Source organism: Poecile atricapillus, chromosome 34 (assembly GCF_030490865.1).
Source record: "Poecile atricapillus isolate bPoeAtr1 chromosome 34, bPoeAtr1.hap1, whole genome shotgun sequence".
NCBI classification, from domain to species: Eukaryota; Metazoa; Chordata; class Aves; order Passeriformes; family Paridae; genus Poecile; species Poecile atricapillus.
Window position 1 is genome coordinate 2,831,658 of NC_081282.1, and position 22,567 is coordinate 2,854,224.

Genomic DNA, 22,567 nt, shown 5'->3' on the forward strand with positions numbered 1-22,567 from the left:
GATGGGATGCAAGGATGGCATGGATACATAAAGCACATACCCTGCAAGCTGCATGGAATAAAGCATTGTCAGGCCACTGGCAGCCTGAAGTCTCTCCCCTCTGAACTTTGAAGTGTGCAGCTTCACGTGCAGGTTGGATTTGGGGGCTTTGAAACAACAGTGACGTGAACAGGCAGTTGGCAATTCCCACAGGCTCAGCACAGCATGTAAAGTGATTGGATTTGTGCTTGGAAGTGAGGAAATGGAAGCCGAGCTCCTTAGCTACTGAGCCTGCAGATATCTTGAGTAAGAAGAGAAAGGGCAGACAAGTAGCTGGAAAACCCTTCCAAGAACAGCAACTTGCTGAAAAGGGTTTTGTGCTGGGACCTCCATGTAGCTTGGGACCTGGTGTATTCTGCAGCAGCTCACAAATACCACGTCTAATCTCGCTCTGCACATTGTCTGCAGATGGAACCTTGGATTTTGGAACCATCAATGTCCAGGATAATGTGAAGAACATCCTGACTCTAACAAACAAAGGGATGTACAACATCGAGTACAGGTGAGTCCAGCTGCCTGGTGGTGAGCATTTCCCTGGGTTCCCAGGCCTGCACTCTCCCTCTGTCAAAGGTTAGAACCTATTTCCATGCAGGCTACCTCACGATAAACACAAAACCTGGGCTCTCTCATCTCAGCTATTTTACCAGAGAATCCAGCCACAAACCAGCAGTTCTCCCCAGTTCAGCAGGGAACCCAAAGGAGAGCCCCAAGAATTTCAGGCACTGAAATGCTGAGATTCATTGCCTTTCTTTGATGGTCACCTCCTTTCTCCTTCTGAGACTCTGTAAAAGAGTGAATGAAAAATTTCAGTGTCAAGGTTACTTGCAATAACCTCGTGACCGTCTGTGCTCACTGTCAGGATCTGACTCGATCTTCTCGAGTGGCCCGGCTAGCTCAGTGATGAGGTTTCTCTTTACTCGAGTTTCGAGCCAGCATATGTTTGTGAGGTTCACTGATTTTCTTCAAGAATTCAAGTCTATAGAGCGAGTAAAGAAATCAGGGGGGGACTCTCTCTCTGGTTTGCATTCCACAGTTTATTTCTGTGAAGGGGAATCCAAAGGACGAGAGACAAAGGATTTGGGGTCTGGGGGGTTTCTTTTAACAGGGTTTCTCGGAGGGTGGGAACATCAGAGAAAGAACCAATTATTTTTCTCAGTTAGTACATCTTACAAACTTTCTACAAATCAAGGTTACACACATCAAGATAAGAAATAACAGACACCAACTTCTTCAAATGCCCACAGAGGTGTAGGAGTATTCTCCACAGAGGGACAGAGGGGGAGAGAGGGGGGGCTTGGTTTCCTGGCAACACAGGGGGGAAAGAAAGGGAAGGTAAGCATGCCCTCTCAGCTTCCATAGCTCAGAGGCATTCTGGGACAGGAAAAACAAAGTTACAAACTTCCGTGTTGGAAAGAGGGGTCTCTCTTCTCTCAGCCCCGTGCTTTCCTGGGCTAAAGAAACTTCAAGCAGCTGGAAATGCCAGCAGGGTCTTCTCTTTACTCTATCCGGCCTCTCGCCGTGGGGCTGAGGAGAGAAACTTCAGTAACCATGGTAACTTGACGCCAGGTAAACAATTAGGAGAAAGAGAAGCTGGGGGGGGGGGGAAATCACAACTAAAAGATGAGAAAAATACATTTCAGGCTATCAACTACAACATCTCCCCCTAATTTTTTCTAAAAGAAGGAAGGGAACTCGGTTTTACTTCTTCAAACCAAGGGGAAGGGGTTTGGGTTGTATTGGGATTTGGGAATTCCACAGCATTTATCTGAGGTGCAGGAGAAATTAACTTGGTGGTGGTGGTAACACACCAACGTTACAAAACAGAAAACATAATCAAAACAACAACAACAATTGCAAAAAACCCTAAAACAGTCCAAAAAACAGAAGACAGCCATCCCGAAAATCCCCATCCTGCGAAAATGTTTGTAAACCAGTCTTCAGATTGCTGCTTGATGTTTCCTATTAGCTTTTGCATCTTGTCCAGGGTGGAACGGACATTCTCACGTCTTGAACTTAGGTTTAAACAGCACAGTCCCTCAAACTCTGAGCAATCATGATTGTGCAGCAGCAGCAAAAAGTCGATAGCCGCCCTGTTCTGAAGGGTGGCCCGCCTGGTTATTTCTTCATCTGCTAGGAGATTACTGATGGCAGTAGAGGTTAAATTGGCCTGTTTCATTATCCAACATTCGAGGTGGCCTAATTCTCCTAAAGCTTTAGCTGCCGCTACCCAGGGTAAAAACACTGAAACGGCAACTCTTTTCCCTTTGGCCCAATGAATAATTTCTTCATTGCAATGTTCGTCAAATTCGCTAACACTGCGTTTCTGTATTCTGGTCGAATTTACAATTTTGTTTTGCCAATTTGCAATATGCGTTTTGTTGGGAGTAAATAAGGAAAGTCTCCCAATGGTACAAGGTCCTCCTACCAGATAAGAGGGGATGCCAGCCCAAGCTCGGTCACCACAAATAAAAAACACACCTTTCTCAAGGATTCGGGGACGTCCAACAGGGGAGGAATCTGAATTAATGGTAGCAAGGGATTTACACCAGCTGGCAGCCTGAAATTCTTTTTTGTGCTGCCGGAGAAACGTGTATCCTTTAGGGTGCAGAGGGTCAAAATTAAAATGCACACAATAAATGGCAGGGGATGAACCCAGGACTTCAAACTCCTGTGGTTCTGCTGAGGAGATGGGCAGGTCTTGAGTCCACCCTTGCCAGAGGGTAAATGGATTATCTACAGGGGAAAAGAATTCAAGAGCTCGACCACTTTGCTTGTTTCTAACTTCAACTTTGGAATTGGGGGGGTGGGAATTAACCTTGTAAAATAGGGCTTTTAAACTGGATGGTAATTCATCAAACTTCGCTGGGATCCCCACCAGGCATGTTGACATTGGATTTTCTGCTGCTGCTGTAGACAAACAGATGTGGTCTTGTTTGAGGGTTTCTGCCAGCGTAACCCATACGTTTTTTCTGGGCTGTGGAACAACCCACGCTTCTGAGGCTGGCATCAGCACAGGGAGGATGAAATTGATCCACAAAACTGTCATGCTGGGGATGGTTTCTTCCTAAAATACAGGTAAACAAGGAACAAAGAACATTAGCTAAATTCATCAATAAACAGATTCAACAGAGGAAAATCAGGGTAGAATGGAGAATCCGGATTTCCTTCTCCACCCAAATACCTGTTTGTTCTTTTAACTTCTGCCACTGAAATATCAGGGGGTCTTGTGGGATGTTTTTCAATGTACGGTTTTACCCACCTCTGTGGGACCCACCGTAAACCCAGGGGTGTTGATACACAAGCGTATCCTCTTCCCCATGTCACTAATTTGTAAGGACCTTCAATTTTTCCACTCTCAGGGTCTCTCATCAACACTGGTGGATGTTCCTTGATCTTGTGTTTGCTATGAGGGGAGAAATGCTTAACCACTGGGGGGTTTTGATCTTCCATAGAACAGTTTAAAAAATTGAGAGTGAACAGGGCTTTGCATAATCCTTCTTGTGGTGTTAACTTTACTTTGTCTTTCCATTGATTTTTCAAAACTCTTTTGAGTGACTGGTGTGCTCTCTCTACTATTGCTTGACCTGTTGGAGAGTGGGGGATTCCTGTCTTGTGTCTCACTCCCCATTCTTGCAAAAATTCCTTAAACACTTTCGAAATATATGCTGGTCCATTATCTGTTTTAATTTCTTTAGGGATTCCTAGCACAGAAAAAGCTTGCAACAGGTGCTTTGTGGCATGCACACCTTTTTCTCCTGCATGGGCTGAGGCAAAAATTGCTCCTGAGAAGGTATCAATAGATACATGTACATATTTTACCTGTCCAAATTCAGGAATGTGTGTTACATCAGTTTGCCATACTTCACAGCTTTCAAGTCCCCTTGGATTGACTCCAGCACCCAAGGATGGCAGAGCTGTGCGCTGACAGTGGGGACATGTGGCCACAATGGCTTTGGCTTGATCTCGTTTCAGATTAAACTGTCGAATCAAACCTGGTACATTTTGATGAAACATTTCATGGCTTAATTTTGCCTGTTGAAACAGGTCAGGGAGTCTGGCCAGCCCAACAGGGGCAGCAGCCAGGGAATCAGCTCTGTCATTCCCTTCTGCTATGAAACCAGGTAATTCCGTGTGCGACCGGGTATGCATAACAAAATAAGGATGTTCTCGATGGGACACTGCATAAATCAATTTTGAAAGCAATTCAAACAAAGTTCTGTTTGAGATCTCCTTGAGGACTGCATTCTCTGCTCTGGAAACTACTCCTGCTACATAAGCTGAATCAGTGACCAAATTGAATGGTTCTGAAAATCTCTCAAATGCTCTAACCACTGCTGCTAACTCAGCAATTTGAGGGGATCCTTCTACATAATCAACATCTGATTCCCAGTGCTGCGTCTGAGGATCCTTCCAGGTCATTACTGACCTTCCAGATGCTCCAGAAGCATCAGTAAAAACAGTCAAAGCCTCAAGGGGCTTCTGACTCCTCTTATCTTTTGGTACCAAATTAAATTTTGAATTAAACAATTTGTGTGCAGGGGCATGAACTGAAATCTGCCCAGTAAAATTCTCCAGAGCAATTTGCAGGGTCTCTTGATTCCTCAAGAGGTGCTCAAACATTTCCCTGGTCATCTTCACTGAGGAGGTTTCTTCCTCAGAGAGACTTAGGGGCAAATGTATACATGAAAAATCACAGCCAGCAAGTTCTCTTATTCTCAGCCTGGCCTTTCCAACCAGCTGGGCCATCAATTCCTGTGGCCTTGTAATATTTTTGGACCGATGGTGACTGAGAAAGACCCACTCTATGATAATCAAATGGTCTTTCTGGTCCTTGTCCCACTGAAAAATCAACCCCTGAAGGTGTGGCAATTTCCCCATTACAATAAATTTGAAAGGCAGCTCTGGATGGCATCTGTGTGCCTGTCTCTTCTCCATCATGCTGCTTACCTTCTCTAAAGCATCCTTGGCTTCTGGAGTCAGTGTCCTTGGAGCACTCAGCTCATCTCCCCCTTTCAATAAATTGAAAAGAGGGGCTAGATCATCAGTGGCAATGCCTAGCCAAGGCCTAACCCAATTCAGTGTTCCACACAGAGAGTGCAAGTCGGCTAAGGTTTTGGGATTGCTGTTAAAAGCCAATTTCTGAGGAACAATTGTTTTTGCAGTGATTTCCAGACCTAGGTATTTCCAAGGAGGTATCTTTTGTACTTTTTCCTCCTGAAGGGTGAGTCCTGCAGTTGTTAAAACTTCAGTCACCCGGTCCAGTGTGGACTGGAGCAGTTTTTCCTGGGGGGCACACACTAGCACATCATCCATATAATGCAGGATGATGGCTTCCCCCACCTCAGCTCGCACAGGGGATAACAAGGCGGCAACATACCATTGACAAATCACAGGTGAATTTTTCATCCCTTGGGGGAGGGATTTCCAATGAAACCTTCTCATTGGGGCTTCTCTGTTGAGGGAAGGCACAGAAAAAGCAAACCTGGGGGCATCGATAGAGTCTAGAGGAATTTTGAAAAAGCAATCTTTGATGTCAATCACAGCCAATTCCCAATCTTGAGGAAGCATGGCAGGAGACGGCATTCTTGGTTGAAGAGGTCCCATGTCCACAATGACTTTGTTAATTTCTCTCAGATCATGAACCAATCTCCACTTGTCTTTCCCTGGCTTTTTAATGACAAACACAGGGGAGTTCCAAGGGCTAAAAGTAGGTTCAATATTGCCTTGGGCTAATTGCTCATCTACTAACTCATTTAGCGCCTTTAATTTCTCTTTACTCAGCGGCCACTGGGGTATCCAAATTGGGGAATCTGTGGTCCATTCTAGTTTTTGGGTCTGGCGCTTCTCAGTGGCCGCAATCAAAAATCCCAAGGTGTTTTCGGAATTTCAATGCGGACTCCCCATTGGGACATGACATCTCTTCCCCACAGGGGAACCTGGAAGTCAGTGACAATGGGGCGAATAGATGCTATTTTCCCATCAGGTCCTCTAATCTGAATGGGTTCCTTTGATATCTTGGCCAATTGGGCTCCCCCTATACCTTGGATGTGGTTAACCATCGGTTGCAGTTCCCATTGCGGTGGCCATCTCCTTTCAGGGATGACAGTCACATCTGCTCCTGTGTCTATCATGCCTGTCATTCCCATGCCTTCACTACCTTTTTTCAAATGGCATGAGATGATGGGTTTGTTTTCTCCCACTGCTTGAGCCCAGTAGATCTGAGGTGCTACATCATCTACTGGGATCCCTGATGGAATGGGAATAGCTTGAGCAATTACTTGCCCTTGTGCCAGGTAGAATGGTGGGTTGATGCACCGTGCCAAAAGGATGAGTGTATCCAAGTCAGCTGAAAGAGTGACAGGAGAAATTTCAATCTCTGGGGGTGTGTTTTTTGTGTCCCCAATAACAAGAAACTTACAATTCAGGTCGGGGGTCAGTTTTTCCCTTAGCGGGTCAACGGAAACAACCGTCCAGTGGCGAGATCTAAAAAAATGATCTTTCACAGTGAACAATTTGAGAGGTAATTTTGGCTTCCAAACCTCACAACCCTTGGTGTTATTTCGGTGGCAGAAGTCAGACCTGTGAAAAATGTCACATTTAAGAGTGTTGTCACATTTAAGAGTGTTATCACATTCAATTTTCCCTCCACCTGTGACCTCTATTCCACTTGTGTCTCTGCGCGGAATAGACTCGCGCTGTGTATCTAGTTTTTTTGGTTCTGAGGACCCCCTCCCTTTTCCCGGTTTCCCTGCTCTTGCTTCTTAGGATATGGCACTTGGCAGAACTTTGCAAAATGTCCTGGCTGTCCACACCGATGACAGGTGAATGGTCCCTTCGGCTTGGCTGGCGATGGCAGAGTAGGTACAGCTGTGGCTGCAATCCTTCCTGGGGTTCTCTGGGAATCCTCAGTCCTTGGCACTGAAGTGCTGATTACATCCGTACACATCTCAATCAAAGTTGTCAAGGTCGGTGGTGGATCCTTCGGCAGCATCCGAATCAGTGCTTTGCAGGCTTCATTCGCATTGACCCGAGCCATTTCCAACAGCAAGTCAGAGTGCAGGGTGGTATTCTGCACTTGTCTTTCAATCTGTACCTTTAATCTATTCACAAAATCTACAAATCTTTCATCAAAACGTTGTTTAACTTGAGCATAGGGAACAACAGATTCAGAAAGAGGAATATTGAAAAATGCTTTCTCTGCAGCCTTCTGTATTTTCTCTCTAACTCCTTTTGGCAAATTTTGGGCCTGGTCAATAGGTTCACTCCAATCACCTTCACCACATAAATGATTCATGGTAATTATTTTACCCCTTTCATCTAAAGCTTCAAAATCACTGCTCAGTAATTCTCCCAAAAGGGTTTTCAACAATCTTTTCCAAGCCCCTTCCCAGAGCAAATATTCTCCTGGGGATAGAAGGCAGGAAAACAAATCCTTCAAATCATGGGGGACCAATTGGTTGGAGGAGAGGGTTGCCTTTAAAAGACTTTTAAAAAATTGGCTTTCCTTTCCAAACTCTTTTGCTGCTTTGCATAATTCCATTTTCAATCGAAATGACATTGCATTCCATTCTGGTAATGCTCCTCCCCTCCCAGAAGTTACAGGTGCTGCAAAGAAGGCAGGCCTCTGTTCCTGGTTTGTCTCTTCACCCCCTCCCTTCTCCACACTGTGTGAGCTGGAGGGAGTGACCTGGGAGCCAGCAGCAGAGAGAGGGCAGGCGGGGTTGCAGGGGGGGTAGGAGGGGTCAGGGGCGGGGTGCCTTGGGAGGGAGACACCCCTGAGGGGTGGGGCGGAGGCAGAGGAGGGAGGGTCTGGAGGACCAGGAGGGGGGAGGTCTTGAGGGAGGAAAGGGTTGAAGGGGGGAGGGGAAACAAAGGGATTGTGGGAAGAAGAAGCAACTCGAGGGTCGACCATGTGCTCACCACCATTTTGAAGTTCCTGGGCCCTTTGTGTAACACTTGGGGGGAGACTCACCATGTGGTCTCCTCCATTTTGTGTACCCAAAAGATCACCAGGAACAAAAGGAGAGGGATATTCAGGATAAAGAGGGGTAGGAGAGGGAGCTGGGATGGGTTTTAGGGAAAGGTTTCCAACAGCTTGGCCAGAGCTCCTGGAACAGGGGTGCTGAGAGGACTCCCCCAGCTTAGGGTAACAGGGTTGAGGTAAAGAAACAGGGTTATCAGGGTTAGGATTGGATAACCTTTTTTCTTCTTTCTCAATAAGGGTTAGTCTAATCAAAACAAACAAATGGATTACTTTCTCTGCTGAACTATCTCCAGCATTCACAGATTCAGTCAATTTTGTCCCCACTCTGTTCCAAAAGGAAACAGAAGTTACATCTGCAGGAGACACTTGAGGAAAGTTTAAAAAAACCCAATTCACTAATTTTTTCACTTTTTTCTTAGAAAATGGTTTCTCTCCAATTTGCAAAATGCCAATCACTTGATTAAAAATCCCCCTTTGTGCTACAGACAGTCTTGCACCCATCTCAGTGATCTCACCTGTCCGTCGCAGCTACTTCACCAACGGCTTCAAACTGCTCTGCATCCAGAAGTTTCACCTGGGATGGGACTCTTCTCTCACCCACTCCCTCTTCACCACTTCCCCCCTTTGGGGAATTCAGTCTTCAGAATGCTCCTGCCGTTGTCTCGCTCTCAAAAGCAGCCCCTCGGTGCACAGGGGTTCTTGCTTTTCTCCCCAACACGTCTTCCACTTAGAACAGCGAAGAGACGCTTCTGGGGTAGATGTCGTCCCAGCGGTGGTCAGAATCTCACCTTCCGTGGTTCTTCTGTCCCCTTTATTGAGGGACAGGCCAGCCTCACGTTCTGGGCGCCATCTGACTCGATCTTCTCGAGTGGCCCGGCTAGCTCAGTGATGAGGTTTCTCTTTACTCGAGTTTCGAGCCAGCATATGTTTGTGAGGTTCACTGATTTTCTTCAAGAATTCAAGTCTATAGAGCGAGTAAAGAAATCAGGGGGGGACTCTCTCTCTGGTTTGCATTCCACAGTTTATTTCTGTGAAGGGGAATCCAAAGGACGAGAGACAAAGGATTTGGGGTCTGGGGGGTTTCTTTTAACAGGGTTTCTCGGAGGGTGGGAACATCAGAGAAAGAACCAATTATTTTTCTCAGTTAGTACATCTTACAAACTTTCTACAAATCAAGGTTACACACATCAAGATAAGAAATAACAGACACCAACTTCTTCAAATGCCCACAGAGGTGTAGGAGTATTCTCCACAGAGGGACAGAGGGGGAGAGAGGGGGGGCTTGGTTTCCTGGCAACACAGGGGGGAAAGAAAGGGAAGGTAAGCATGCCCTCTCAGCTTCCATAGCTCAGAGGCATTCTGGGACAGGAAAAACAAAGTTACAAACTTCCGTGTTGGAAAGAGGGGTCTCTCTTCTCTCAGCCCCGTGCTTTCCTGGGCTAAAGAAACTTCAAGCAGCTGGAAATGCCAGCAGGGTCTTCTCTTTACTCTATCCGGCCTCTCGCCGTGGGGCTGAGGAGAGAAACTTCAGTAACCATGGTAACTTGACGCCAGGTAAACAATTAGGAGAAAGAGAAGCTGGGGGGGGGGGGGAAATCACAACTAAAAGATGAGAAAAATACATTTCAGGCTATCAACTACAACAAGGATCCAGGATTCCCTGAGCAGAGCTGCACTCTCCCTTTTCTTCTTTTTCTGGTCCTATGCAAAGTCCTGGCTGTGCTGGCAGCACCTCTACTTGTAACTGCAGAGATCTCCATTCCTTCCCTTTCTGCACAGATTGATGCTGAAGGGTGCAGGTCCCAGGATGCGAGACTTGGCGTCCCACTTCACTGTCAAGCCTCAGTCGGGCAAGCTGATCGCCTCCCAGCCTGGTGTGAATATTGAGATATTCTTCCACCCCACAAGGGAAATCCTCCTCAAGAACAGCCCCATCCTGTACTGCCAGGTGAGCTGCCTGGGCCAGGCTGTGTTACCACACGGTGTTTTGGGAGCATAAACAGGAGAGGTGTCTAATGGAAGGAGGGCTTTAACTGGAGAATCCTCTCTCCTATGTACACAAACAAAGTCTTCAAAACCATTTGGGAGGCTTCCTAAGGGAGCTGAGAATCTGACTCTGGAGGAGGTGCTTTAACAGGGATGGGTGAACTGATGGAGGCCTGGGGTGGAGGCTGGGGACTGGGGTAGAGGACTGGCTGGCCCTCTTTGCTTTGTTTACCACCCCTTCCTGTGGACACAGGTGATAGATGCCATCTCAGGGGAAGGAGGCCAGACTGTCACCAGCATCCCAGTGAGGGTGTCAGCAAGAGCTGCCTACAGCAAGTTCAGTATTGAGCCTGCCTCACCCATCAATTTCGGTGCCATGATGAAGGGCAGCAAGAAGAGCCAGACTGTCGTGCTGGAGAACACAGGCATGATCAGCTTCAAATTCCGCATCCACCGAGCAACTGAGGATGAATCTCCTTTGGAAAGCAAAAGGTACAAGAAGCCCTGCACCACCCTTCCTGCCTGAGGAGGCACCACCCCACGGCTGGCATGTGGCAGGCAGCCAGGAGACCTGGGCTAGCGCCCATTTGCATCCCTGCCTTGGGGAGAGGGAGCAAAACACGCCTCAGTGTCCCCATGTGTAGTAGGAAGCTGGTGCTAGAGCTGCTCTGTCCAGCAATGGGTGCTGCAGGCTGCTCTCTGGGAACCATGTGGAGCAGGAAGGCTTTCCTCTGTGAGGAGGAAGGCCAGCTTTGGCCTCAGAGAAAGGCAGGGGAGCTCAGCATGACAGATACCTCTGCTTTCTCCTCTCAGTTCAAAGCAAGGGGAGTCTGTTCCATCAGCTAGAAAGCGCTCAGCGGGAAGGAAATCAAGCTTGACACAGGTGGGTGACTCCTGCTCCCCAACAATGCTGCTGCAGGGGATGTGAGAAGATGCTGCTGTGCCCAGGCTGGGGGCTCATCTCCACTGGGTGGGACGTGGTCTGCAGGATGGAGTCCAGGATCTGCTCAGTCCCACTGACAGTCCTGTACTCTGGCTCTGACCTGCAGTTGTGGGGTCAGCAGAGGGGAGCAGGTCCTGTGTGTGGTAGCTGCTGGCCAGCATAGGTCTGTGAACACCACAGAAGCAAAAACATCCCCCCCCCGAACTCCCAGTCCACAGAGTTCAGACAACTTTTTTTTTTCTTCTTTTTCTTCTTCCCAGTCCCCTACCTCTCTCCCATCATTTCTCACAGCTGTTTCTGCTCTCCTGTTACCTCTGGAGGCTGAGGATCACAGCTACCACCTTCATTCTTTACGCTCCATCTCCTTTCTCTCTGCCACTTGAGACAGGCTTGCAGCTCCTCTTGGCTTGTTGGGCTCAACCTGGAGCTGCCTTTGGGCCATGGAGTCATCCTTCCCTGCCCTGGGACTGGCTGCTTGGGCCCAGCTGGAGGCCAAGGCAGGACATCCTCTTTGCTGGGGTGCTCAAGGCACAGCTATTACCCTTCAGCCTCTCCTGGAACTTCTTCTGCAGGGTCAGCTCAATGTGGGCATGTTCACGGTGTCCCCGTGCTCCGGCTCCATCGCTCCGTGGGGCCAGCAGCAGATCACGGTGGAGTGCCTCGCAGGGCAGGAGGGGACTTGTGAGGAGCAGCTCTACATTGACATCGTGGGCAGAGACCCCAGGGACAATCCCCTCGGCATTCCCTTTACCCTGACTGCCGAGTCCTGCCTGCCAGGTACGTACTGTCCACAGGTTCCCCTGGTCAGACCTGCTGCTGATCAGCACCTAAACTTGCTGCTTGGATAGGGAGGCATGCTAGCCCTGGTGTCCCCCCTTGAAATCCTCAGAGTTTCCAGCCCTCTTAAGTCCACTGGTGGATTCATCCCTCCCGGGCTGAGAGGGATGCATGAAAGGATAGAGGGAAAGCAATGCTCTTTAAGACTGAGGTGGACTGAGCTCCATCTTCATAGCCAGCTCCCCCACCCAAAGCTGGGTTTAGCAGTTACCTGGGCAGAAAGAGCTTACCAAGCCTTCTCAGAGGCCAGCAAGGCCCAGATGAATTCATCAGGGAGGCTTCTGCATGCTCATCCCTCTGGTCTCTCCACAGCATTTGCTGAGGATGCCATGTTAATCTTCGACGAGTACCCGATCTGCAGCAGCACTGACCTCAGCCACAAGCTGCTCTCTGTGCACGGTGTGGGCCTGTTTGTGAGAGATGAGAACAAGTTCATCTTCAACAAGATTCTGGTTGGGCAAGAGGCTGAAGCCCATTTCAACATCTACAACACAACTGCTCTGCCGTGTGACGTGGTCCTCTCCATCAACCCCCTGCCTGGACAGGTAAGAACAGGAGGCCAAGGAGATGGTTGCCCTCTAAGGGCCGTGTGAAAGCTGTTTTGTTCTCCAGATGCATTGCTTCCTGTGGCCCACACTAGCTCAGTGTAGGTCAAACTTCAGGGCAGAGCAGCAGAGCCAGGGAACAGTTGTGTTCAATTCTCATGTCTTGGGCAAGCTTTTGGCTCACACCTCTGGGTCTTTGGTGGGAGAAGTGAATCCTTCTGAACCTCTCTTGGAAGCACACTCAGAGAGGGGCTGTTATGAACTGACATGCCAGGGCTCAAAGCAGAGCATTTCCTCAGGCTCCCTGGCTTTTCCTCTCTTTGAAGGCCAGTTCTAGGTTATTTGCAGGGTTTTCCATGCAGTGACCACCTCCCACATATGGCAGGGCAGCTGCCAGCACTCAGAACACACAATGCTTTAGCACAAGGTCAGCGTTCCCTGCTTGAACAACTCATCCTTAAAACAATACCCCCTGAGTTCACAGCCCATAAACACACCTCTAGGAGGGCTGTGAAAATGGGAAGAGCTGTCACAATGCAAGATTTTTGCCTGGCTGGCTGCTATTCATAGAAAAGAGAAGCCAGGAGAAAACTGCTTCTTGTAGAAAAGTCTCCATAGCATGACAAGAAAAAACTCTTCTCCTTACAAGAACTGATCAAAGACTATTGTATAGTTGATGCTGCTTTACCATCCCAGGTTTTGTCTCCCAGTGGTCAGCTGGGAAAAGAAAAAGTTGGGTAGGGGGAGAAAAAGTGTTCTGGAGGTTTTATTTTGATGTTTCTTATTCCTGTAGTCCTGTTAGTAAAGTTTCTTTATTCCTTTTAAGTTTTAAACCTGTTTTACCCTTCTCCTTATCCGTATTTCACAACAAAAAATGAGTAAGTGCCCTGGTGATTTTAGCCAGTGCTAAACCCCACCACGTTATTTAGTGCATTGACTGAGAAACTCCAATTAGCAAATCTAAACCACTACAGACATGCTGTTTTCAGTAATGTATTTATGAATAAAACTGGGTCGTGTTGGAAGGTGTTTTCTCCTAACACTGCTCTCTGGCTTCCCCCAAGGAAAAAGGCCCTATCACCGTTTTCAAGTTGCATCCTGTCCAGATGTCCATTCCTGGCTCATCCCACGCTGTTGCTACAGTGACCTTCACCCCACCAGACGAGCAGAACTACGACTGCACTTTTAAGGCTTCCCTTGTCATCCCCAAACGGTAATTGACCCTGAGAAATATTGGGGGAGGCCTCACTGACAGCTGCCTCTCCACTGGGAAGGCACAGACCTCTTGTTAGCTCTAATGCTCTCAGGAGCCTTAGGCAGAGTACTCGGCATGAGATGATTTGGGGGGCAGTAACTGTTAGATAGAGCAGAAAAATGAGGCTGATTTGTCATACAGGTTTAGCCTGGATGAGGAAATAGGAAGACAGGGAAATATTCGGTAGCCAACTGGAAGTTACTGAGATGTGCTACAGCTGAGCTGGGCATTTCCAAGGACAGAAGCTTAGATGGATCAGTTTCTGTGGCAGCAAGTCAGCAGTCACAATTTCCTCTTTGTTTCTGTGAAATTAAGTGATCCTCTGTGATTCCCTGCATTCATGAAGCTATTTCATGTGAGTGATGGGAGCTGGTATGAAAGAGGAGCCCTGTTCCTCTGCACTGGGACCTGTGTACAGGGGCTTGGACCTGCCCTTCCTCAAGCCTTTAGTGGCTGAATTGGAGCAAGAGAAGTCTAATTGCTAATAAGCAATTGCTTTTATATTGTTCTTGGAAGTGATCTTGGTGGATAGTGACAATGATTTCTTTTTGCCTTCTTGCTTTTGTTCTGCTTTCATGCTGTGCTTTTTTTTGCTTGTTGCCTATGTCTCATCTCACTGCAGCCAGGGGATTTGCCATATCTCATCTGGTGCCTCATTATGTATCTGCTGTACTGCATGATTCAATGAAGTGAAATTACTTTTAACTGTTACTGTGGAAGGCTCTGGCTCTTTGGAGCAGATTCCTCTTGTGAATGGCCCTGAGGGGACTGGGAAGAGGCTGGTGGGGGGCTGTGTTGTGGGGTACAGGAGCAGCAGGCAGGGAAAACAGTGTGGATTGCCCTTGCTGCTTGGCTTGCCCAGTGAGAAATGGGTTAGTGCCAGCTGGAATTGTTTCTGTGCCTCTCCTGCAGCTCTGTGAAAATCAAGCCCCAAACCCTGAGCTTCACCATCAGTGGGAGGGGGCACGAGCCGCAGGTGACAGTCGTGTGCCCAAGAGCTCGCAGCAAGAGAGGAAATGCCGTGCTGCGCTTCCAGAGGCTCCAGCTGGGGGATTTAGAGATGCTCCCCCTGGTCGTCCGTAACAACGGCATCGTACCTGTCAAGGTGAGCACCTGCTCAAGGAATGGTCTGGTTTGGGAATAAGTGCTTGTGGCACAGGGGAAGGGTCCCAAAAACCATGGCTGACCTGGCAAGAGGTGTCACAAATTCTTTTTAAGCAAGTGACTGACATCTGTTCTCCAAGAAGGGAGTTCTTGAAAATTTTCCATCCAGTCTTTCTTCTTTAAGTTGAACACAAGAAAGGTGGTGGAGTATTTTTCCCCGTCTTTCAGGTTTGTTCTCATGGACATGTGTGATTTTCCAGTTCCATTAGGTTATATTCCCCAGTTTACTATTTTAAGCAAACTTAGTTGTGGTTTAATTATATTCTGCTTATTGCTTTCTGTCCTGTTTGGTTCAGTGTTGGTTCAATCCAAATGCCTCTAAACACCCCTTTTTCCCAGCTGGTTTGACTTAACTTTTGTGCTCAGTGCTGTTTGCAGTGGGAGAGGTGCTGGGTTCCTGTGCAGGACCAGCAGCACTGTGGTGTCAGTCCCTGTGCCATCCTGTACTCACACCAGTATCATTGTGCTCTGTGTTCCCTTTTCTCAGTTTATGTTACACCTGGAGGATGAGCATGGAGCATTCTTCTTGAAAGGCAGGCGCTCCACACTGGAGAGATTCCACACTGAAGATGTGGGAGAGGACTCTGTTGGAAATGGTAAATTTGTTAACCATGAAGTTCGATCGTGCCCAGAGGGAAAACGTGTGCCCTGCTCTTGGCTTCTCTGAGCTGCAGCCAGATGTTAGACACACTTTGTTTCCTTGGGCTCTCTGTCCCCCGAGCTTTTCATGGGGACTTTTTGCAGGGTTTCCTCCTAGCAAGTTGTAGGAAGTTCTTGTGTTCTTCTAGACGTGGTGGGCTGGGTTCTGGGGGACTGTCACTGCCTCAGGGGAGCCTCTGAGGTATCTGCAGCATGTGGCAAGGTCCCAGCCTGAACAGACACAGCCCTTGAGCACACAGGCAGCCAGCAGAAGCCAAAAGTGCTCTTTGGCTCAGCTTTCCATGTGGCTGGAGCTGGCTGGAAGCGATGGAATGAGGGCTGGGCATCAACCTGAGGTTAAGCTGCTGAAGTGGTGATGTGTCTGGAGATGGCAGCCTGGTGAACATAAGAAGAGGGTCTGGAACCACTGCGGGTAGAACCTGTGCTCAGAAGGCAGCTGGTTTCAACCTTCTGCTCCTCAGATATGGAAATATTTCCTCTGTACAACTGTATCACTTAATTCTGATTTCCATTGCTGTGCAGAGAGCAAGCCCCCAAAGAAGCCTCTCCTGCTTCTGCATCGTGGGCAATCGGCAGAGTTTGATGTCATTTTCAATCCCACCCTGGCTCGACGTGTGGAAGGGAAGATCCATGTTTTAGTGGGGGACACCTACTCTGACAAGACCCTGATAGAGCTGGTGGGTGAAGGCCACAAGGATGAATTCACCCTCAACTGTCTAGAGGAAGACCCACAGTTGAGGAATGATAAGAGCAGCTGGAACAAAGACATCATTGATGGTAAGAGAGGAGAGGCTGCCAAGGGGGAACAAGGAAGAAGAAAATATCTGATCATGTGTGTCCTCTCTCTAGCCAGGCCTGGGCTGTCACCCCTGGACATGGAGGCCCGTGGGTGTGGCAGCCATGCATGCAGAGCAGTGTGTGCTGTGCTGCATGGCGCTGGCTCAGGGGTGTGCCAGGGTGTTTCCCTGACAGTGGTGGGATGGGGAACTGCCTGGGGAGCTCCCTGCCAGAGGGAGGAAGGCTTGGAGCAAGGAAGCATTGAACATACAGGAGTCTGTGCATGTGAGGGGGGCGGGGTGGAACTCCCTGCATGCTGAGATCCCTTGCTTTCCTCCTTAACAGCTGTCAGACTGAACCACATCCAGTTTGGGGACTGTCCTGTTGGGAAGCCCTGCCACAGGACCTTCACCATCACCAACCACACCGGCATGACGTTCATGCGCTTCGAGTGGGAGGCAGACGTCCCATTCCAGTTCTGCCCCAGGGTGAGTGGGGGCTGCTCTGCCTTTCCCCATTGCTCAAGCCCTGCCCTGGCGTTCCTGGGAGCTGGCAGGGAGACCTCCCATGCCAGTGCTAGCCCATTCCAGTGCCACATGGGAGATGCAGTCCCTGGCTTGGCTGGGCCAAGGCTGCCAGCCTTGCAGAAAAGGCTTCACGTTATGGGAGGTGGTACCTTCTCTTCATACTTTTGTCTGTCCAACTTCACATAAATCCACACTGAGGTGCAGGTTCCTGGCACAGCTGCTCACCACATCAGTCCCTTTTGCTATCAGTCCTGCCCTTGGCAGTGCTTCCAGTTTGGTCTTGACTCCCTGATTCTCCCTAGGTGGGACATCTCCACCCTGGCTGCACCAAGGCCATCACAGTGACCTTGAAATCAGATGTCCCAGCCACCTTCAGGAGGCACCTTGTGAAATGTAAGGTGACCAAGATCAAGTTTGAGCTGCCACCATGGAAGGTTCCAGACTGGGACGACGAAATGTGCATTGTCGTGTGGAAGGACATCACTGGGAAGGACCCAGCAGCCCAATGGCCTGAAAAAGAGAAGGTAAGAAGCAAAATGGCAAAAAAAGCCACCACAGCTTTTCCAAAAAGAACCACCATAACACCATCGCTGCTGGCTGAGCAGCTCCTGCTTCCTCTGGACATTGGACAGCCCTGAGCTTCACCAGCAGTGCATTCTAGGGGAGAGGTGGATGCACACGACCCTCACACAAGAGGGGAAGCCTTTAGACAAGAGACCATTAGCCACACACTATCAGTCTGTGCCACAAACACAAGTGCTGCAGCCCATGTTGAATGGGAGACAGTGTTTTATGATTATCTCATTTTATGGTGTTTGAAATCTCTCCATATGATGTGGTGCCCTTTCACCAACAAGGAGTTAAGTCTGCTGCACTCTGTCTCTTCTTTTGAAGTGGAGACAAATACACTTCTGCTGCACCTGCTGGTGAACTCCAAGTTTTGTCTGCATGGATACCAGAGATTTTGGTTGTGGTCTCTGTATTGGGAGGGTTATCTCATCATGGAGTAGCCCAGGCACTGTATGACAGTATGGAGGAGTCTGGAGAAGGATCATGTGTGGAGACTCTTGCTTTTATTGTCATTATTGCCAAACACACTCAGCTTGGGTGAACGTTCTTTCCAAGTTTCTGGACCATTTGAAGGCCTCTAAACCATCCTCTTTTCTATCAGAACATCTGCAGTTGGAGACTTTCCCAGTGAGATCTTTCACGTCCCAAAATGCCCGTCCCCAGCTGCCAGCAGTGTGGCTGTTGCTCCACAGGTGACATCTGGAGAGCACTTTCTCCTAAGACAAGAAGATGCTTCCTAGAAGTCTTCAGTCATGGGGTTCTCCACCCACAGAGCTCCAGCAGGGGAACTTAACCCTAATTTTGAGACCTGCTGGATTTCTAGGGGACCAGGGAAAAAGTCAGTCCCTCGCCAAGGTTGAAGTACAGGGATTGGAACGCCGCTGTAGTCTCCATGGGTACATTAACAGCTGTGGTAGGACTGCTTTGATTAGTGGGCAGAAACAACTCCTGCAGCACAACAGTCCCAATTCTGTCATCTTTCCAGGGAACTAAAAGTGAATGGTCCTTTCTAGTCCCTCTATGAGGCTGATCTTGGAGGCCAAGAGATTCCCTTCTCAGCCTGACTTTCTGGGCTCTGCTCAGTGATTCTTTTCTCCTCTGTTTGCAGACAGTGGAGACAGTCCCAGAACCGGCTCACACTGTGCTGAAGAAGAGCGGCCAGGAGGCCGAGCTGTACCTCAGCGCCTTGGTTGCCTACGCCCAGTTCAAACTGGACACAGTCGTGGTTCAGCTCAAGGACACCTTGCCCTTCCAGACAAGGACAGCCACGTGAGTGCTGAGGCCAGGCAGGGCCCTGCCAGCGGGAGCTGCCTTTGTGTAACTTTGTGCTGGCCGTGGGTGGGGAGACAAAACTCAGGACTCCAGGTGCTCCAGGTGCTCAGGAGACAAAACAGCCTCGTTTATTATTCAGAGCTCACTGAAATACCCAGTGCAAATCTCCCGGGCTAGACAGCCATTGGCTGAGATCTCTCTCCCTGCCCAACTTCCTGGCCAGGGGTGTGCTCACTTCTCAGCTTGGATGGGGCTGGCCAAGGGTCCCCTGTAACTTATCTGGGAACACGTTCAGGCATGAGCTAGGCCAGCTGAATTGGATTTGTGTTATGGCCAGATTCACTGTGTCCAGTCCAGACCAGCTGTACTGTGACAATGCTGTGACACCTTTGCCCAGGGCTGACCCAGTGCCTGCTTCCCAGAACTCCACCCTAGCCAAAACCAGCACAGGCTTGTTCACATGTATGCCAAGCCAAGCAGGAGAGGCTGGTCAGGAGAGGCTCAATGCTGCCATTTTCTGCTGAGAACAGCCATGGGTTTGCTTTCGCTGCGTGTCACCTGTCCTCATCTGCTCAAGAATAAGTTTGCAGTCAAAGCAAGACCTAAAGAAAGTCCAAAGTAAGCCCCTTAGCTTCAATGTCCTGGGCACCATGTTGGCCCTTTCCCCTTAAACTTCCAGACTTTGAAATACTTTTCTGGGCCACCCAGGACAGCAGTCTGAGCATGGCAGGGTTGCCTGGGGAAGAAGATGCTCCTCAGCAGAAAGTGGTAGCAGGAGTCCCTCAGACAATGTTAGTGTACTATTTGCTTTCTATTTATTGGACATTTTTTTTAAATTCCTCCTTCTTGCTTTTCAGTTTCAGGATGCACAACACAGGGAAGGTGGCCCTGGAATACTTCTGGGAGGAAGCTGCACCTGCAGATAGTGAAGCAGTGAGGATGCCATATTCAACCACTCTGATTAGTAAGGGCATTTCATTTGGTAGCTGAGGGCCTGGGGAGAAGACCCTGCCCCTTCACCCCAAGACTTGAATTGCTTTTTCCTTCTTGTCCACACGTCCACTTTCATCAGCACCTTCCCAGCTGCAGCTGGAGAGTTTTATCCTTTCCCCCTCTGCCTTTCCGCCCCTTTTGTTCTTGCTGTGCCACTTCTGCTCTGCAAAGGAGCTGAGCCAGGCTCTGGGGAGAGCCACGTGCTGGGTCAGGACTGGGAAAGGGGACATCAGGTCATTGCTTTGAGAAGTCTGAGACTGGGCAGAGCAATGGTGTAACGAGTGAGCTGCCCTGCAGCCACTGTCTGTGTGCAGTCCCCCACTCCAGGGCAGCTGCAAAGTCACTGTCTAAAACCAACTCCTGCTTTGGCCCAGGAGTGTGTGCTGCAGGCAGAGACCCTGCTCCCAGAAGCTCTGTTCCCTGCTTGGAACTTGGCCAGAGATGCTCCGAGTGCATCCCAGCTCTCTTCCACCTATGTGCTGCAGGAGGCAGCGTTGCTGGGAACACAGATTTTGTCTTTGAATGGTGTCCTCTTCCTCTCTGCAGGTCGGCTCAGCTCTGCTCCTGTTGTAAGGCAGCGCAGAAAGCTGGTGCTTCGTTTCCGGAGGGAGCAGGACCATCCTTTTGAGACGCATCCTTCTGAGCTGCGGCGCCTACAGTGGTTTGCCAAGGAGCAGCAAGATTCCGAGCAGGAACAGCTGCAGGATTCCGAGCAGGAACAGCCAGATTCTGACCAGGAGCAGCTTTCTGAGGAAGAGCAGCTGGATGCCAAGCAGAAGCAGCGTTCCAAGAAGCGGTGCCGCTCCAAGGAACGGAGTCTCTCCCCGCAGCGTGCCACTTCCTCCCTGGAAGTCCTCCCAGATGTCACCCATGACCAGTCACTGTTCTCCATCAACCCCAACTTCGGCACCATCACTCCTGGCCAGAAGAAGACCTTTCATGTGCTGTTCTCCCCAAAGGATGTGGGGAACTTTGAGACCACCATGCTGTGCAGGTGGGAAACATTGACACACTTGCCAACTCACACTTCTGATGGCTGTCACTGAATCACAGGCTGGGACAGGGTGGAAGGGACCACAGGAGGTCATCTGGTCCCACTTCCCTACTCAAGCGGGGTCATCTCAGAGCACGTGGCACAGAGCTGTGTCCAGAGGGCTCTGCAATAATTCCAGTGAGGGACACTCCACACCCTCTCTGGGCAGCCTGTCACCCGCAAAGGGAAGAAGTTCTTCCTCAGGTTCAGGTGGAATTTCCTGTTCAGGTTCTGCCCATTGCCTCTTGTGCTATTGCTGGGCATCACCAAGCACAGCCTGGTTCATCCCCTAACACCCTCCCTTCAGTCCCTCTGACTGGGATGGGGAGGTGGGCCTGGAGACAAGCAGCCCCAGAGAGGCAGCAGCTCCCACAGGAGCGCAGAAAGATCATCTGGCCTTGGGAGGGAGACACTGGCAAAAGACACTGCATGAAACATTAAGCTCCTGAAGGGTTGCAAGATGTAGAACGAGAGACCCAGGGACCAGCCAGTCCCCAGCTCTGCTTCTTGCACAGAGCTGCTCACTGCTTGCACAGAGGGAGGATGCAACGCTGGGTGCTCTGCAAGGAGACAGAAAAGCGTCTGGCTGGAAATGTTTGTCTGGCTAATACCAGTCCCTTTCTCCCCAGCATTCCTAACCTGGAGCAGACTCACAGGATGGTGCAGGTGGTTCTAAAAGGCAGAGCCCGGGAGTGGAAGCGTTTTGGAAAACCAAAATGCTCTGCCTTACAGCAGACAGATGAAGGCCAGAGACACAAGAAGCAGCTGCACTGGCAACCAACACCAGAGTGACAGCATCTGTGTCATCTGGAGCATCCAGCAGGAGCTGGCAACATCTTGTTTCCTACTGCTGATGGTCTCCCACCCTTTACGTGACACCTCTGCAGCTCCCCTTCCCAGCTCCAGTAAACATCATCTTTTAATTAACTTTGTTAATTAAATAGTTTGTTAATTTGTTAAATAACTTAAGTTTCAGTTAACTGTTAATAACCAGTTGCTAATAAAATGTTAACTGTTAGCCATGGTGCCAGAGATCTTTCCTTAAACCCCACTACCCCAGTTCAAACCCCCAAGTTAGTACATTTTGAGGTTCCCCCCAGTTCTCCCCAGTCTCCAGTTACTCCGTTCACCCTTTCCTCCCTGGTGTACCCAAAATGGCTCCTGGAGAGCACAAGATGGTGGGGACCACATGGCCAGGCCCCTCCCTTGTACTTCTCCTCCCCAAAATCCTTTCCTTCTTCCTACCTCCAACCCCTTCTTCCCTGATGCTCCTCCCCCTGTTACCTCTCCTCCTCCAGTTGTCCCTCCCCTTCCTGTCCCCTCAGACCCCTCCTTCTCCACTTGGGCTCCTCCTCCTGAAAAGGTCCCCACCCCTTCCTTTCATAATATCCCCTCCTCTGACCCCTCCTCTCTCCCCTGCAGCACCGCCAACCTTCTTCTGACTTGCAGTTCCCACGCCCCTCCTTCTGCTTCCCACACCCCGTGAGCCACAAGTGACGAGCCCAGGAACCAGAACCCAGAACTGGAGACCCTTCCTCTTGCCACTCCAGTTATGTTCAGTGGTTGTGGGAGTGCGCTTCCAGAATGGGAGCCATTCTCATTTCAAAACAAGAGAGAACTTTGCAAAGCCCAGAAAGAGTTTGGAAAGGGAAGCAAATATTTTAAGGGCCTTTTAAAGGCCACCCTCTCCTCCAATCTCTCGGTCCCGTATGACCTCCATGATTTATTTTCGTGCCTCCTTACCCCATCAGAATATCTTGTATGGGAGGGGACATGGAAGAGGTCATTACAGGCCGTATGTTCTGAGCTATTGCAAAGTTCTGACAGCGCCCTTGATGCCACTGGGAATAAAATAACAACCGACCACTTGAGCGGCGATGGGGAATGGGCACAGGGGAAGGACCAGGCCCGGGTTTTGCCAAGGCCGGTCCTTGAAAAGATCAAAACAGCTGCAGAGAAAGCGTTCCTCACGTTACCATCCA

General features: G+C 49.5%; 1 protein-coding gene across 1 annotated transcript in view; it reads left to right on the forward strand.

Moving 5' to 3' along the window:
- LOC131590687 (hydrocephalus-inducing protein-like) overlaps positions 1–21,377 on the forward strand; it is a 66,729-nt gene extending 45,352 nt beyond the window's left edge. The window contains exons 41-56 of the mRNA XM_058860951.1: positions 448–541; positions 9,803–9,971; positions 10,263–10,501; positions 10,823–10,892; positions 11,501–11,729; positions 12,102–12,334; positions 13,399–13,547; positions 14,502–14,694; positions 15,241–15,349; positions 15,936–16,190; positions 16,536–16,678; positions 17,020–17,241; positions 18,396–18,556; positions 19,417–19,523; positions 20,099–20,546; positions 21,215–21,377. Of these exons, the coding sequence (XP_058716934.1) occupies positions 448–541; positions 9,803–9,971; positions 10,263–10,501; positions 10,823–10,892; positions 11,501–11,729; positions 12,102–12,334; positions 13,399–13,547; positions 14,502–14,694; positions 15,241–15,349; positions 15,936–16,190; positions 16,536–16,678; positions 17,020–17,241; positions 18,396–18,556; positions 19,417–19,523; positions 20,099–20,546; positions 21,215–21,377 (2,984 nt within the window). The remainder of the gene's footprint in view (positions 1–447; positions 542–9,802; positions 9,972–10,262; positions 10,502–10,822; positions 10,893–11,500; positions 11,730–12,101; positions 12,335–13,398; positions 13,548–14,501; positions 14,695–15,240; positions 15,350–15,935; positions 16,191–16,535; positions 16,679–17,019; positions 17,242–18,395; positions 18,557–19,416; positions 19,524–20,098; positions 20,547–21,214) is intronic.
- The last annotated feature ends 1,190 nt before the right edge of the window (positions 21,378–22,567 follow it).